Source organism: Danio rerio, chromosome 3 (assembly GCF_052040795.2).
Source record: "Danio rerio strain M-AB ecotype USA chromosome 3, GRCz13ab, whole genome shotgun sequence".
NCBI lineage: Eukaryota > Metazoa > Chordata > Actinopteri > Cypriniformes > Danionidae > Danio > Danio rerio.
In genome coordinates this window covers 34,715,955-34,730,966 of record NC_141023.1, presented here as the reverse complement: position 1 = coordinate 34,730,966, position 15,012 = coordinate 34,715,955, and the positions used below count along the sequence as shown (strand labels likewise).

The 15,012-nt window shown below is 33.9% G+C and overlaps 1 protein-coding gene across 2 annotated transcripts in view; it reads right to left on the bottom strand.

Moving 5' to 3' along the window:
* Positions 1-15,012, bottom strand: part of prkcbb (protein kinase C, beta b) — a 269,116-nt gene that overhangs the window by 144,387 nt on the left and 109,717 nt on the right. For both annotated transcript variants that reach the window (NM_200978.1, XM_087242368.1), the window contains 1 exon segment: positions 14,722-14,850. In NM_200978.1, the coding sequence (NP_957272.1) occupies positions 14,722-14,850 (129 nt within the window).

Genomic DNA, 15,012 nt, shown 5'->3' with positions numbered 1-15,012 from the left:
TAGAACCACTTGAGGCTGAGTAAATGGGAGTAAATTGTCATTTTTTTGGGTGAACTAACCCTTTAATGCTTCTGGAAATGATTAAGCAGCGCTGCCCCCTCTAGGTTAAAAACACCACTGCAACTCAACACCAAATGATAGATTTATAAAAGAAAAAGGAGCATTCAGAGCTCACAACAGACCTTGAAGCTGATTTAAGGCAAGATTTCTTCACAAAGTAAGATTCATTCACAGAAATAAACCGCACAACAAGCGCTAACAACATACTAAACAGGGTCACCCAGGGTTCCTCACTAACATTTATCAACCTGCAAGTGCTCTGCTGGTCAAATAGAGTGCAAGTGTGGGAAAGATGAGGTGGAAAGGACCTTTTAAAGGCAGAGTGGTCGCCCCATTTCCATGCAGGTATTGGTCAATTCATTAGCTTTAAGTGACAGGCCTTTGAAATGCGCGACAGGAAGTGGCCTCATTCATCTTACTGTACGCTCAGCAGATCTGCAGTGCCGTAGCGTGACATTAAATTATAAAGGACAGCGTGATGGATTAAAAATGTCTTTTGCGCTCAGGGCTGTCTGTGCCTCGCTTCTTTACATGGTGCAGCTCAGCTCATTAGCCGCTAGCGGGCTAAAGGCTGTTAGTTAATTCTACAGGCTCGCGGGGTGAAATGGCCCAGGATTGAGCTTGAAGAGAGGGACGCTTGGCTGAATATGGAGCAGTGTGTTGAGGCTAATGTCACACACATATATATACACACACACACAGCTGCACGGATCCAGGCCTACTTCCATATATAAAAAAGCATTAGTTTAAGCAAAAACACATGTCTGTTATCACTTGCTCATGTTTTTTTCCTTCCATTGAAAACACAAACACGACACACGGACACACATACAAATTTAACATCTGCTTTATAATAAACCTTATTCTTTTTCATGCATATTTTACATTCATAAATGTAAATTTTCAAATTGCAGGCCAGTATTTATAGCATTTATACAAGCAACTACAAATTACTTGCTTCCAATCTCAGATTCACTTAACAAGAAGGCAATCAAATACAATTGGAATAATCTTAAATATGTATAATCTATTAAATCTCTAAATTGCTGTTATCATATTATTTTGCTACTTCACTCTCAATTTCCTTTCTATTATATATCTATCCTTAGACCAGATGACCTATCGATATCTCTTTAAATTTTGTTTGATTTCTTTACTTTTTTCCTATTGTTTCTCGTTTTCCATTCTTTATTGGCACCAAATAATCTAATGATTATTATTGTAAATGATGGGGACTAAATGTATCTTTGTTATACAATAAATGTAAAATTTAAAAAAAAAAAGCACTTGCACACACATTTTTGTTTGTTTTTGGTATTTTTGTATCCCACTGACTCCAATTGAGTGTACAATGTGGACCAAAACGTTTAAATAATAATAATAATAATAATAATAATAAAATAATAATATAATCAGCTGGATTGGAATGACCTGAGGATGAATAATGACGAGAACTCAAATTTGTTTTTAAACTGAGGTCCAGGGACACTCCATAAAAACTGTTTGAAAATAAAGAATAAAAAAGGAAAAATAAAAACAATAAATTAACAAATTAATTAATATAATGACATGAAAAATCATTATTAAGATAAATAAATATAAATTATATAAATGTACGCTAATATAACAAAGATTTTGATCTGACTTGATTTATTTATTTCTAACAGAAAAATCATACACAAAACAATTCTTTAAACAAAATGCATTTTGGTCAAAATGGAGCTGGATGAAGCACTTAATATTTTTTCCCACCCCATCACACACATCATTTGTTTATTACTTTAACATATTTATTCTTTTACTTAACTCTTCTTTTTACATGAGACATATTTTATCCTTTTGGCATCTTTGGTATGTTATATGTTATATTTTATATCATTAACCCAAAAAATACATAGCACTTAAAACCGCCATTAATTAAAATTGTATCATACCTTTCTCATTTTGTTCCTTTTCCAATCGCCTCTATTTATCAAGATATTTCTTTAACGTTTACATTTTTTGTACATTTTCTGTAGCTTTACAATCACCTCCATTAATCACTATATTCCTTTCATAATTTATATTTGTACAACTTTTTAAATTAGTTAACACCCTGACATTGTTGGAGAATCTGGTGGCATATCATCTTTTCATTTATGGTTATTATTGTTTTTGAGGCATAACTTCAACACCAGCATGCGCCAGCATAATAAATACGCAACAATAGAAGTTATTTAATTAGAGAATATGATTAAAATAGTAAAACATTTTCTTTAGACAAATAAATGTACATTCATGCAAAACTAACAAAATAGTTAATAACTACATAGAAATAATATATTAAAAATAATTATAATAATTAATGCAAAAACGTGATGAAATATGATTTAAAAATATTTTTAAAATATCGGATTAAAATATAATACGATTATAAATTAATTATAAACAATTACATTTATGAAAAACAAATCAATAGAAAAGTAATATCTTTAATAGAGCCTAAATCTTTTCAATTACAGGATTACATTTTGGGATCTCTTGCTCAAGCATTGTAATATTTCAGGGTCTGTGACATCTTAAAGACTGAATATCCCTGTCTTGAACTGCTATTGGATCAATTTTCTCTTCATTTGTCTTCCAGAAAACTCATTTAATTGAGCTAATCTTCTGATCTGAAAAGACAACTAAGTGGAACTAAGTGGAAATTAGAACTAAGTGCAAATTCCCCATGGAAATAAAAGTTTAATATCACAGATATAATAAAAAGTCAGTGGAAATTTATCATGGATATAATTTAATAAACAGTTTGAAAAGTGACTTTCATGAAAAAAATTATTGTATTAAGTGTGAAAGTTTACAAAAGATCATGTTACAGGGACAGTTTACCCCAAAACAACAATTCTGCACTCTTAAAAAACATTTCACTGCATAAAAAAAAACAAAAAAGGTCTTAATAATGCAAAAAAAAAAAAAAAAAAATTGTTTTTTAAATCATCTTCTACAGGTTAAGAAAAAAATACATATATTTTAAGAATCAATCAGCGAAAGGCTCTATAGAGATCCAAAATGTTTCTTCTATGGTACTGGCATCAAACTCAGATCCTGGAGGGCCACCGCTCTGCACAGTTTAGCTTTATTCCTAACCTGCTCAAACTAATTAAGTCCTTCAGGCTTGTTTGAAACCTACAGGTAAGTGTGTTGAAGCAGGGTTGCAACTAATCTCTGCAGGGCTGCAGCTTTCCAACCGAGTTTGACACCCATCACAGTGAAAACCCTATGAGTACTTTAATTTTTTAAGAGTTTGTCATAATTTATTCTCCAACTTGTATCTTTTTTTCTAATTTGCACCATTTTTTTTCAAAATCTACATTAAATGCATTATAGAATGACATATTTCAAGACTTTTAAAAGACATACAATATCAATGTGTAGTGAACACACCAAAATCTTAAGTGGTGTTTATGCAAATCATTATGCAGCTCTTAAATCATTTGTAAAGCTGGTGGTCAGACATCTTTAAAATCAAGTGCCACTGGTTTTCATGCATCTCATTCAGTGACTCTTTTTGATTTGAGACCTGCAAAAAATAAATTGCATCCATGCTTGATAATGTGAATAACGAACCGTGATTTTTTGCGGTACAAAAACAGATGGGAAGCTCTTAAAAATGCATTCAACAGAAAATCAACATACAGTTTGGGAAGCAAATTGCTTAACAATACACAGAGTACAGAGGAGTCTGGAGTCTGCTAAGGCAATAGTGCCCTCTGCTGGACAATGGAAACATAACATTTTTTGTTTTTCCCCCCTCACTGGTTATAATTGAAGAGCATATCCTCCTCATGTGTTTGTATTTGTTTAGAGGTGATTCTATTCATGCCAAAAAAGAGAAAAAAAAATCTAAGGGTGCATCTCAATCAGCTTGTTCCATAGTCAGGGCACTGTTCATGGAGTCAGCCATTTTAAAGGAACCCTCCACACTATATTTTTAAATAGGCTCATTTTACAACTTAAGCTTAGCATATACATCATTAAACCAAAATAGAATCTCCCTCAAAAAATTATTTTATCACATTTTTGATAAAATTCCTATTTAAAACTTAATTCTTTTGTAGTTCCAATGTGCACTAAAACTGACAGGAAACAAAAAGTTTGCATTTTCTCGGTCGGGTTCCAAAATAACAATGCCAGTGACTCGCAACCCCCAATATTCTTTAAGGTGGTTATAGATATAGAATTCTGGCACACAATGGCGCACACACAATAGGCCCAAGTCTAGTCTTGGTTTAATTTTGGAGAATGCCATTTGGAGACTGTCCTCCATGTTCAGTTGTGACCTGTTTTTATTTTTAATGTATGCGAGTACAGTAAAGGTGTCAAAGTTTACCTGTTGCTATGAAATCAATGTGCTGATTCTGACACTATTGCTGTGTCTTTAATATAACGTAATAACACCAGGAGTTGCAAAGAATAGAAAAATAAAAAGGCTAATGGCTTTTATTTGCATGTTGTTGTTTTTTTATGTTTATTATAAACGTGTTAACAATGTTACTATTAACTGCTATTTGTTCTTCAGTAGGTTATGGATAAATATGGTGATTTAATAACTGATAAATATTAATTATAAAAATGTAAAAAAATAAAATCTAAAATAAACAATTCTAAAAACAAATTAGATTTTTAGAAATCGTCAAGACTCCTCCTCATTGTGCCATTGCCCTGACCCCCACATTGGGAACCACTGTTCTAGGTCAATACTCTCATTCTGGCGTAGTAATCAAGAAATTTTGCTGTTGTACCATGTTGTAATATTATGCAGCACTGTTACCTTGTTCATTTTCTGTCGTCTTACTACACGATGTAACAACAGAAGAGTCAATCTTTAAATAGGAAAATTATCAAAACTCTTTAGGAACATTTTTGAGCAAGATGCTAACTTGATTTAATAATCTATGCTAAGCTAAGGTAAAAGGGCTCCTGCTAGACCTGGAGGTCAGCTGAATAGATTGAAAAATAGTCAAACTCAGCTCTTTACTGTAGGTGACTGTAGATGAGCCCAAAAAAAAAAAAAAAAAAAAAAGTGGAATTTTCCAAATTCCATTTCCAAAAACAGTTCCTTTCAGAACTGTCTCTATCACAAAATTCTTCGAGTGTACTGAGACATTTTTCCTGAAAAGTCCTAATATGTAAAAATCAGAGCGCTTAAGTGCTCACTACTTTAACAGAAGTTCTAAAGAGAAAATCCTGAAATGCGTTATCCAACTCAAACACAATGACAAATGTGTTTTAAAAATGTATTCATTTCTATTAATTTAATTAATTAATTAATTAATTAATATTAATTAATATTAATTTATTTATATTTAGTTGTAAATAAACAGTTAGACATGTACAGAAAAAAACTACAAACTACACTTATAATTTATTCATGGTTGAAATGTTGCTGGTGCATGAAACAGTCAAATTATTCATCTATAATCTACTTATAAAAATTTTATAAATTTTCAAAATTATCAGTTCTTAAATTGTTTATAAACTCCATTATGATGTAAAATGAGGATGTTCTATTGTAATGCTTTCTTAATGTGTAGTGAATAAAAGTCCTTACTGTCCTTACCAGTGCCCGAATTTGTGTTCACAACCTACTGATCTACGACCTCAGAAGCTAGGCAACTGATTGAGACGCACCCTAAGTGTGTGTTCTTGTGTTGCCATGGTCATCTGTAATGTAATAGTTGTTTAAGTAAGCCTATAGAATTTCACAATGAGCTTGACCACACCGCAATCCATCACCTTCGTTCTGCAGTTTGGACATCAGAGATCATTTGTTGTTCTTTGTTTCCTCCTTTTCTCAATGCTGTTGTCCTTTTTACTTTTGCTTTTACTTTTGTACTACTACAATATAATTAGCCATATTCTGATGCAATTTTAAAGCAAAAACAAGTTTTAAACACAGAAAACAACAGGGGTCAAATTATACAGTTATCGATTACCTAGTAAAAACTAAAAATAATCTACTGATGATTATGTTAATACACACATTAACCATTTTTGAATATAATCCAGCACCAGTTAATTTATTCTAGTTGATGTATTAATAAAAGTAAAATGTCAGTGGAGGGTATTGTTGCATGTTTGTGCATAAAGAATAAATTAGTACAGGGTGAAAAGCGATTATTTACTTTAGTCTAAATAGAGATTTTTAAGTTGATATAATTTGAATGATTGTGCAACATATATGTTCATTTTCTTAATGATTTTAAGACAACAGGTTTCCTCGCTTTAAGTAAAGTCAACTAATCACTTTAAAAACAACAGGTTTACTTTCTTTTTAAAATAAAGTCAACTAATTATTATAAAGCAACTTTTTTAAGTAGTCAACTAATAGCTTTTTAAACCTAATATGTAAAAGAGCAATATGTAATTCTTACAAGTTAAGTTATCTTCCTAGTGAGGGCTTTTTTACATTTATTTCCAACCCACCTGTATAAGACTTAAACTGCGTCTGAATTAGCAGTATTAAAAAGCATTCTTTTAAACTGTAAATGCATACAAAAACCAAGCAAAGAGATATTACTTCATGCTGTCAATCATTAAAGCTCGATGCAGACACTGTGGATTCGACACACTTTCTAAAACAGTTATAGCCTAATAAAAATTGTGATTATACTACACATTGTATCTGGACTTTGTTTCTTATGATTCTATTTGCAAATGTGCAAAACTGATGCCACTGTTGTTGTGAGCTTTATTGATGTAGTGGATTCTGGACTGAGGCCTGGATCTGTGCAGCTGCATGAGTGTATATGCAACATTAGCCCCAACACACATCGCTGAACGTGAATGCTCTACATTCAGCCATGTGACCATAATTAGATAACCTGATTACACTGCACATCATGTTTACACTTTGCTGGTTATCTGTGTATTTAGAAGTCTGGGGAATTTGAGTTTTATTGCAAGAGAACCATTATGAAAGTAGATTCTCCGTTTTCTGCACATTTCACAGGAAATTTCACTGGTTTTGTCTTTTTCAAATATTTATCAAATAATGTTCAACAGAGGGAGGATTTTTTACAGTACTTCCTGTAATATTTTTTCTTCTGCAGAAAGTTGTATTTGTTTCATTTCAGCTAGAATAAAAGCAGTTTTTATCCTGAGGATGTGTGTGTCTCCAAGTGACAGAGATACCCAGCTGAGAAGTATAGTCTGACACTATTTTTGCCGATTTGGACAAAGTTGATTGCTTAAAAGAAGATGGATAAAAGCAGTTTTTAATTTTTTAAATAATATTTTAAGCTCAAAATTATTACCCCCCTTAAGGAATATTTATTTTCGATTGTCTACAGAACAAAGCATCGTTATAAATGATTTGTATATTTACTATAACTTAATTTACATAATTAACCTAGTGCTGTCATCATGGCAAAGATAAAAGAAAATTAACTAGTTAACTAGTAAAAATTTGTTTAAATTTTTTTTTAATGTTTAGAAATGTGTTGAAAAAAAAATCTTCTTTTCTATTGAACAGAAATTGGTCAAAAATATATAAAATACAGGATGGGCTAATATTTCTGATTGCAACTGCACATGTTCTAAAAAGTTTCGACTCTCTTTCGGGTTAAGCGCAATTATACAGAGGTCTATTTTTAATTAGTATTAAAGAAACTAATTTACAACAACTTTTGGTTATTGTACCTATTACTGCACCTATTCATTTTCACCCCACACCTACCTTAAAAAAAGATTTAATCAAAAATAAAACCTAATCACATGTGAGGTAGCAGTCCACATGTAGGGCTCTGTATTCATATTCGTATTGCAATATGAATATAACTTCACCAGATGATTTGAATAACTCAATTTAGGAAGATTTTATTAATTTAGATGGGAACAGGAATGATCAAGTCTTTTTACATGCAGTGCATCTGCATAAATAATCATTAATTACAAGCATATTTATTAAAAATAAAAGTTAAATGACCAGTGCTTTATAGTTTTCTGGGGAGTCTAACAGTATTCAGGTACAGAACATTGTCACCATTGTATAAATAAATTATATATATATATATATATATATATATATATATATATATATATATATATATATATATATATATATATATATATATATATATATATATATATATATATCATTTTTTTTAACATTAAGACATAATAATCTAAGCCAGCAAGGCTACTATTGCAGATAAACACATTCTGATATCAATGCTCAAACAATTTATTGTTCAGCCCTAGTGATGGCTTCAAATATTTTCTGACACAAAAAAGATTCTGTCATGAAACGCAATGTGCTTCTACAATATACATATTCATTACCTTACTGGTCTAAGAAACATTGTGGGGAAAAAAAGGCCAATTATTAATCATTTGGACCGCAATCAAAGCTTGACATTAACACTTGCCAACTTACCAATCTCTTCAATAGCCTCTTTGGCGGGCTGAAGTAAATACAACAGGACTTGACAGGACAAGTGTATTTTTTGAAGGGGCAAATGAAAGAACAATATACTTTTTAGACCATCAATTGATCTTAAACAATAAACTACACTCTCAGAAATAAAGGTACGCAATCTGTCACTGGTGTGGTACCTTTTCAAAGGTACAAATTTGTACCTAAAAGGTCCATATAAATACCTTAAGGGTATATTAGTATCTAAAAAGTACAAAATTGTTCCATTTAAAATTGGTACTAATATGTACCCTTGAGGTATTACTATGGACCTTTATTTCTGAGAGTGTAGAGACATTTCTGCAAGAGTGGTTCAGAATTTCATCTGAGTGTGTGTGTGTTCTGTGTGTGAGAAAGAGAAATAAAACTTATAGATCAATAAAACTGTTGAGCACAACTGTATGGACAACCTAGAACAAACATAATGTGCTCATAATAAGTTAAATAAGCTCATTTGACATAATAATACCATTAAATAGGCATAAAATGACTGGAATGACTTCACTGGTTAATTTAAAAATGCACTGTTCACACACAGGAAAATCACAATTCCAGCTATTTACTAGTAATGTTACACTTCTCATTTCAGCAAATTGCTGGAAAAATGTTCAATTATTTTTAAATGGTCCTTTTCACTATGATCTCGTCACAGCAGTTTACTTGTCATTTTTCAGACTGTATGTCTTAAAAGGGATATTGACTTTAAATTACAAATAAGTATTTTTTTATGAAAATAGTTTTAAACAAAGACCGCAGCAAAATGAGATTCCAGTTTTAAAATGTTATAATTTCATATGAAAGATGAAAAGGTAAGGTCAGGTGATTTTAGGCTACATTAAAAACATATTTTGCTGCTTGTTAAAACTACTTTTTTTTTTTAGATTAATTGAAACAACACTATTCTTCACATTTGTGGGGGACAACGTAATTGTTTTATGTTCAAAACGTAAATTTATCAAGTGCGATTTTTACTGCATTTAAAAGTAGACACTTTAAGCCAGGGGTCTCAAACTCAATTTACCTGGGGGCCGCAGGAGGCAAAGTCTGGGTGAGGCTGGGCCGCATAAGGCATTTCACAAAAAAAAGTCCTCAAATGTCATTAACAGTTTTAATTATTTCTTCTGAACATGAAGTGTCCTGAACATTAATAGAACATTGAGTGAAGATTATGAACAGTTCTTCTGAACATGGCATCTTTTGCCTACTCCTTACTGCCAGAGACTTGACAGCGCTTCTTCTCACAAATCTGAACCACATTTGGCTTTAGAGCGGAAGCAGTTGAGACCCTCAGTATGGCTTGAAGATGATCATCATTAAGTCTAGACCTGTACTTTGACTTATTGAAGTTCAAGGTGGAGAATAACTTCTCACACAAATATGTGCTCCCAAAAAGGCCAAGTCCTAGGGAAAAAAGTGGGGGAACTCACTCAAAACTTCCATTCCCTCACCTAAAAAAAGGCGTATATATGTATAAATAAAACACCCCCACCCCACTCCAGTCACATCAGTCTGTACCAGTCTGTATCTACCTATAATATATATAAGACAGGGCTCGAAATTAACTTTTTTACTTGGTAGCACCGGTGCTCCCAACTTCAAATATTTAGGAGCACCAAAATAAATTTAGGAGCACCAGAAAAAATTTAGGAGCATCCACCAAAAATGATTAAGCACCGCTGCAAATTGCTTTTTAAGGGATTTATTGTATTTTAAAACAACATCAATAGGACTGACAAAAACCAGAAACAACTATCTAACTAATGCTGTGAAGACATTGATATTTGTGTGCAATAATTCCAAAATGAATGTCTAATAATTATAGAATATTAATGATGATGAAAATGACAATAATAGTAAAAATGAATTCCATTTCTCATTATGATACTGCCTTGAATGTGCATGAATGTATGTTATCTGCTATAAAAAGTCTGTTACTTTATGAAAAATAATTGTATAGTTTGCATCAAACAAAAATGAAGCATTGCAGTAAGAAATATTTATTTTGCACTGCTGTTTTATATGCATGTCAATTTAATAAATAATATTTCTGCTACAAAACAAACAAAAGATTATAATAAATCATTCAATTCAATGATGAAAGCTGCAAAGCAGTCATCAGTAAATAAATAAAAAAAATTATATACACCTCAAACAAGAATAGACAAAAGAAAGTAAGTAAAGTCTCACTTCTATCACTTTAAAAGATTTGGTTTCAGTTTGTGTCAATTTAAATGTTCAGTCTGAGATGATCTTCATGTTTCTGTGTTAGTGGAAAAGCTGGCGAGTCAGCCGACCCAATTTATGAGCAGGCAGCGCAAGATTCTTGCGAAGACCACCGGCGGAATACCGCTGTTTGTTATGAGACGCAGTTTCAGTGTAAACTTAGTAAAGGCGAGCTCCTTTGGCGATGATATGTACAGTATTAGATTTGACTTTTAGCGGACATTTGCGCTGAACACGCAGTGAATGCAACGCATGGAGATTCGGGCACCTTCTCCAAGAAGCGCGTACTCGATTGATCACAGCTGGCGGATCATTATTCACCACGTGACGTGTCATGATCGCTTTCATCTGCGCTTCAACTTTAAACCTGTGTGCTTTAAGTTTTTACTCTTCAGCCGTTTGCATTTCCCGTGGTCATAAAAGCTCCTTCCCTGTCATCTGACAGTGGAATACCTTGAGTGATTGACAGCGGCAGGGAAGAGCGATTCAGCACGTTTTTACAAAAAATCAAAACAGGTCGCACTACAACCATTATCTGCAGTCGCACTAATGCGCCAAAATATATTATGAGGTCGCATAGATTAATTTTCGGGCGCATATGCGACCAAAATGGTCGCAATTTCGAGCTCTGTAAGATGCAGGCTGTAGCTAAGTGGCAGGCAGGGGCGGGAACAGCTTACCTTGGTTCTTCCCGCCCGTCACAGCGTCTAACAAAGGGGCGGGGTGCGTGGTGACGTCACCGGCATCCCCGCTCCTTTGTTTACACGGCGGGCGGGGAATGCCAGAGACCGCTGTGTACGGATAGAATCAGCGGAGCGGGAAGCGCTCGCTCTCTCCGCTCCGCTGATTCTGTCAGTGTACAGCGGTCGGCGCGGGCCACAAAATATTGCACTGAGGGCCGCAAATGGCCCGCGGGCCGCGAGTTTGAGACCCCTGCTTTAAGCTGTCTGTTATACGTCTCAGTTTTGTGTGTCTTGTTTTTGTGGAGTTTCCGTTAATTTTAGTGACTCGTTTCTAAAAACAGTTCACGGGTGATACAAAACAAAGAATGCGTACACTGTTTATTTCCTTATTTTGCAAAAGCACACACTTTTGTTATTATTATGAGATCAATAATCATTGCTCAAAACCACGCCTCCTCCAAAATACATGAACATGCACAGACAGACCTGAGGCTCAAGTGACAAGATGAGAGGGTAAGATTACCTGATGTCTCATTAACCAGTGAGAAAACATCACAGGACAAAAGCGCATATATTAAAGAAGTATCATGAGTCAGTCTGCAGAGTGGGACATGCTAATGATGTACCTGTCTGAGTGAACAGATTATGCAAATCAATGTATTGACAGGCCGGTAGGACAGCTTATCATAATGTTCAAACCGGACATTTTAATAAGAGGATTTTTTTTTTTTCGATTGTATGCCTCTCATAGGCTTTATACTGTCAATCAATATCTACTCGATGCTGCCCTTATGAAACTCAAAATAGTCACATCAATCTTTTGCTGGTAGATTTCAGTGGCTGAACAACACAACCATGTATATAATCCATTCATTAAAAAACAGCATCTACATAAGCTTTGCGTGACTAAAATTGTTTTAAAACACAACATTTCCTGTCTAACAGAAATACTTCAGCCATGGTGTCGTCCTTCCTCTAGCAGGCAAAAATAACTTCAATATTAATTTAGCATTTTTAAAGTTTTGATGAAATTCCATTTCAATTCAATTCATGTTTATTTCTATTGCATTTTTACAATGTAGATTCTGTCAATGCCGCAGGGTGTGACGAGACATTTGCTCCACGAGACTAGACACAAGATTGGGTTCACGAGAACAAGACAAGATTTTTGACTTTTTTAAAAAACAAAATGTTTTCTTTAATAATGAAACGTATGAATAGAAAATAGTCATTTATTCAACTGAAAAAATTAAAAATAAATGAATAAATCACAAAATGCTAAAAAACCTAGGTGCGAGGTCTTCTAAGGATATGCAAACACTGCAAAAGGTTTTGCCATATACTCTCTACAGTCTGACTTCTCCCCTGTACAATTTCACATGAGAAATCCAACTCCTTTTTACATATTGAGCATAAAAATAAAAAATAAAACGTATAAATAAAATAAATTTTATAAAATATTATTACATGAAGAACACTGTAAATGCAAACATTAAGTGTCTCTATAGCACTTAACTTAGAAGTTCTAGTAAATTCCAGTTTTCAGAGTTGAAGTTGAGTTTAGTTCAGTTCAGTTCAGTGTGGTTTAATTCTCACCGCTGAAAGTCCAAACACTGAAGAGCAAATCCATTAATGCACAGCTCCACAAGTCACAAACCAAGCATAATCAGCATTTACCGCCACACAGCCATATTACCCTGCAGCCCAAGACCGGTTACTCACTGAAGCTAAGCAGGGCTGAACCTGGTAAGTACCTGGATAGCGCTATATAAATACACATTACAATACTATCACTCTCTTTCTCATGTGCACATGTCATAAATGTGGCACAAATGCACATGCAAATGGCAGTCAGCTCTGCATGAACAGCTGCGCAGTTGTACAAATCTACATTTGTTGACAGACAGTTTGGGCTACTTTAAAAAATGATGGGAATTGTCAGCCCGACAAATTTTAATTGGACGTTTTTTAATCTTATGCCTTGCCGAGAATATAAAAATACATATAAATACATTTAGATTATTCACTTTAATCATTATTATTGGAATGTGAAGAGACTTTCAACCAGCACAACAAAAATGTTTCTGAAGACAATCACCTACTGCACCTTTAAGGTAACTTTAAGCACACAATAGTCAACTTCAATCCTTTAAAATGGAATTTCCAAATAACAAAACAGCCTTCAGTGAGAACAATGAGAGGCAAGTAACTTAGAAAACCACTCGTCACAGTGAATATTGAGTAAATAGTAAGGCCACTGCCACAATAATAGTATGATACCCCTGAAAACCAGCATACAATATGGTTAAAACTCAAAGCTTAATCCTAATGAATTAATGTATGTTTGTGCTCAAATTGTTAAGAGATTAGAGTATCATCAAAATGTAAGCGTGTGTATGTGTTTGGCCCAATTTAAAGAATTGAACACTAGACATGGGATGATAACCGGTTTCAAGGTTTACCGCGGTTTGAAAAAAAGTCAAGGTTTTTAAAAACCACAAAAATTCTGTTATACCGTTCCTAAGGTATATGTAAGGTTTAATGTGTGTTTTCTTATATGTTGTAAAGAAAGCAGTGCTTTTGAAACTAATGAAGGTACAGTAGCAGAAGTCAATGATTTAATTATTTAGCCTGACATCTTTACTGTCCAAAAAATTATACATGTTTCCTAAAATGAAATATATAGTGTTAAATATGGGAAAGTTTTTTTTTTTACCCAGACATTTAAAAATATCTTAATTTGAGAGCAGTAATCACAAAATCATGAAACTGTGGTATTTTTATCCAAGGTTTGTTTATCCAATACTGTCAGAAACTTATACCAGACAATGCCTCTTACACACAAAAGATTTTTAAAAATCATGTCGCTGCAAATGGCACAAACTTAGACCAATCAGTTTTCATTTCTGGGTGAATCTTTTCTTTAAATATAGCTGTCCTTTCCCTAAAACAATCTACATACACCATCAAAACCCCTGAAATAGTACATGCAGTACACAGTACATCTGGTAATGCTTTTGATTCACCACTAGGAGGAATCAGACGCTAGGAAATACACTAGCCTTCAAAGCGGCACACACTTCACGCTTAAACTGAATGCATTCATACTAGATGTGCCATATTAAGTGCATTTTTGGCTGTTCTACAAGGGTCAAATGGAGGCATGTGTGTGGTATCCAGAGGTCCTGGACCTAGCAGCGAGTGGTGCACTATTTGGGAAGCAGAGAGTGAACACGTGTGCAGCAATGATGTGTGCATGTTGTGTGTGTGTGTGTGAGTGAGTGGGCAGCGGTGACTCACTGCTGACGGTGAGCACATTGTTCTTGATCTCTGCAGTGATTTGGATGCGGCCCCTCCTCTCGGTGTGGTCAGTCCCACACAGACTCGGCACGTTGGCCACACAGCGCTTGTGGATGTTCATCATGCAGTCTGGATGGATGGATGGATGGATGGAGGGAGACAGAAAGAGGGAGAGATGTTACATCGTAACTCTACATTTCACTCGAAGAACACAGTGTTTTAAGGCATTGCGTTTCAAAGATGATAAATCAAGCTATACATGAAGTGACCTTTTAAAGGCCAGACAAAAAG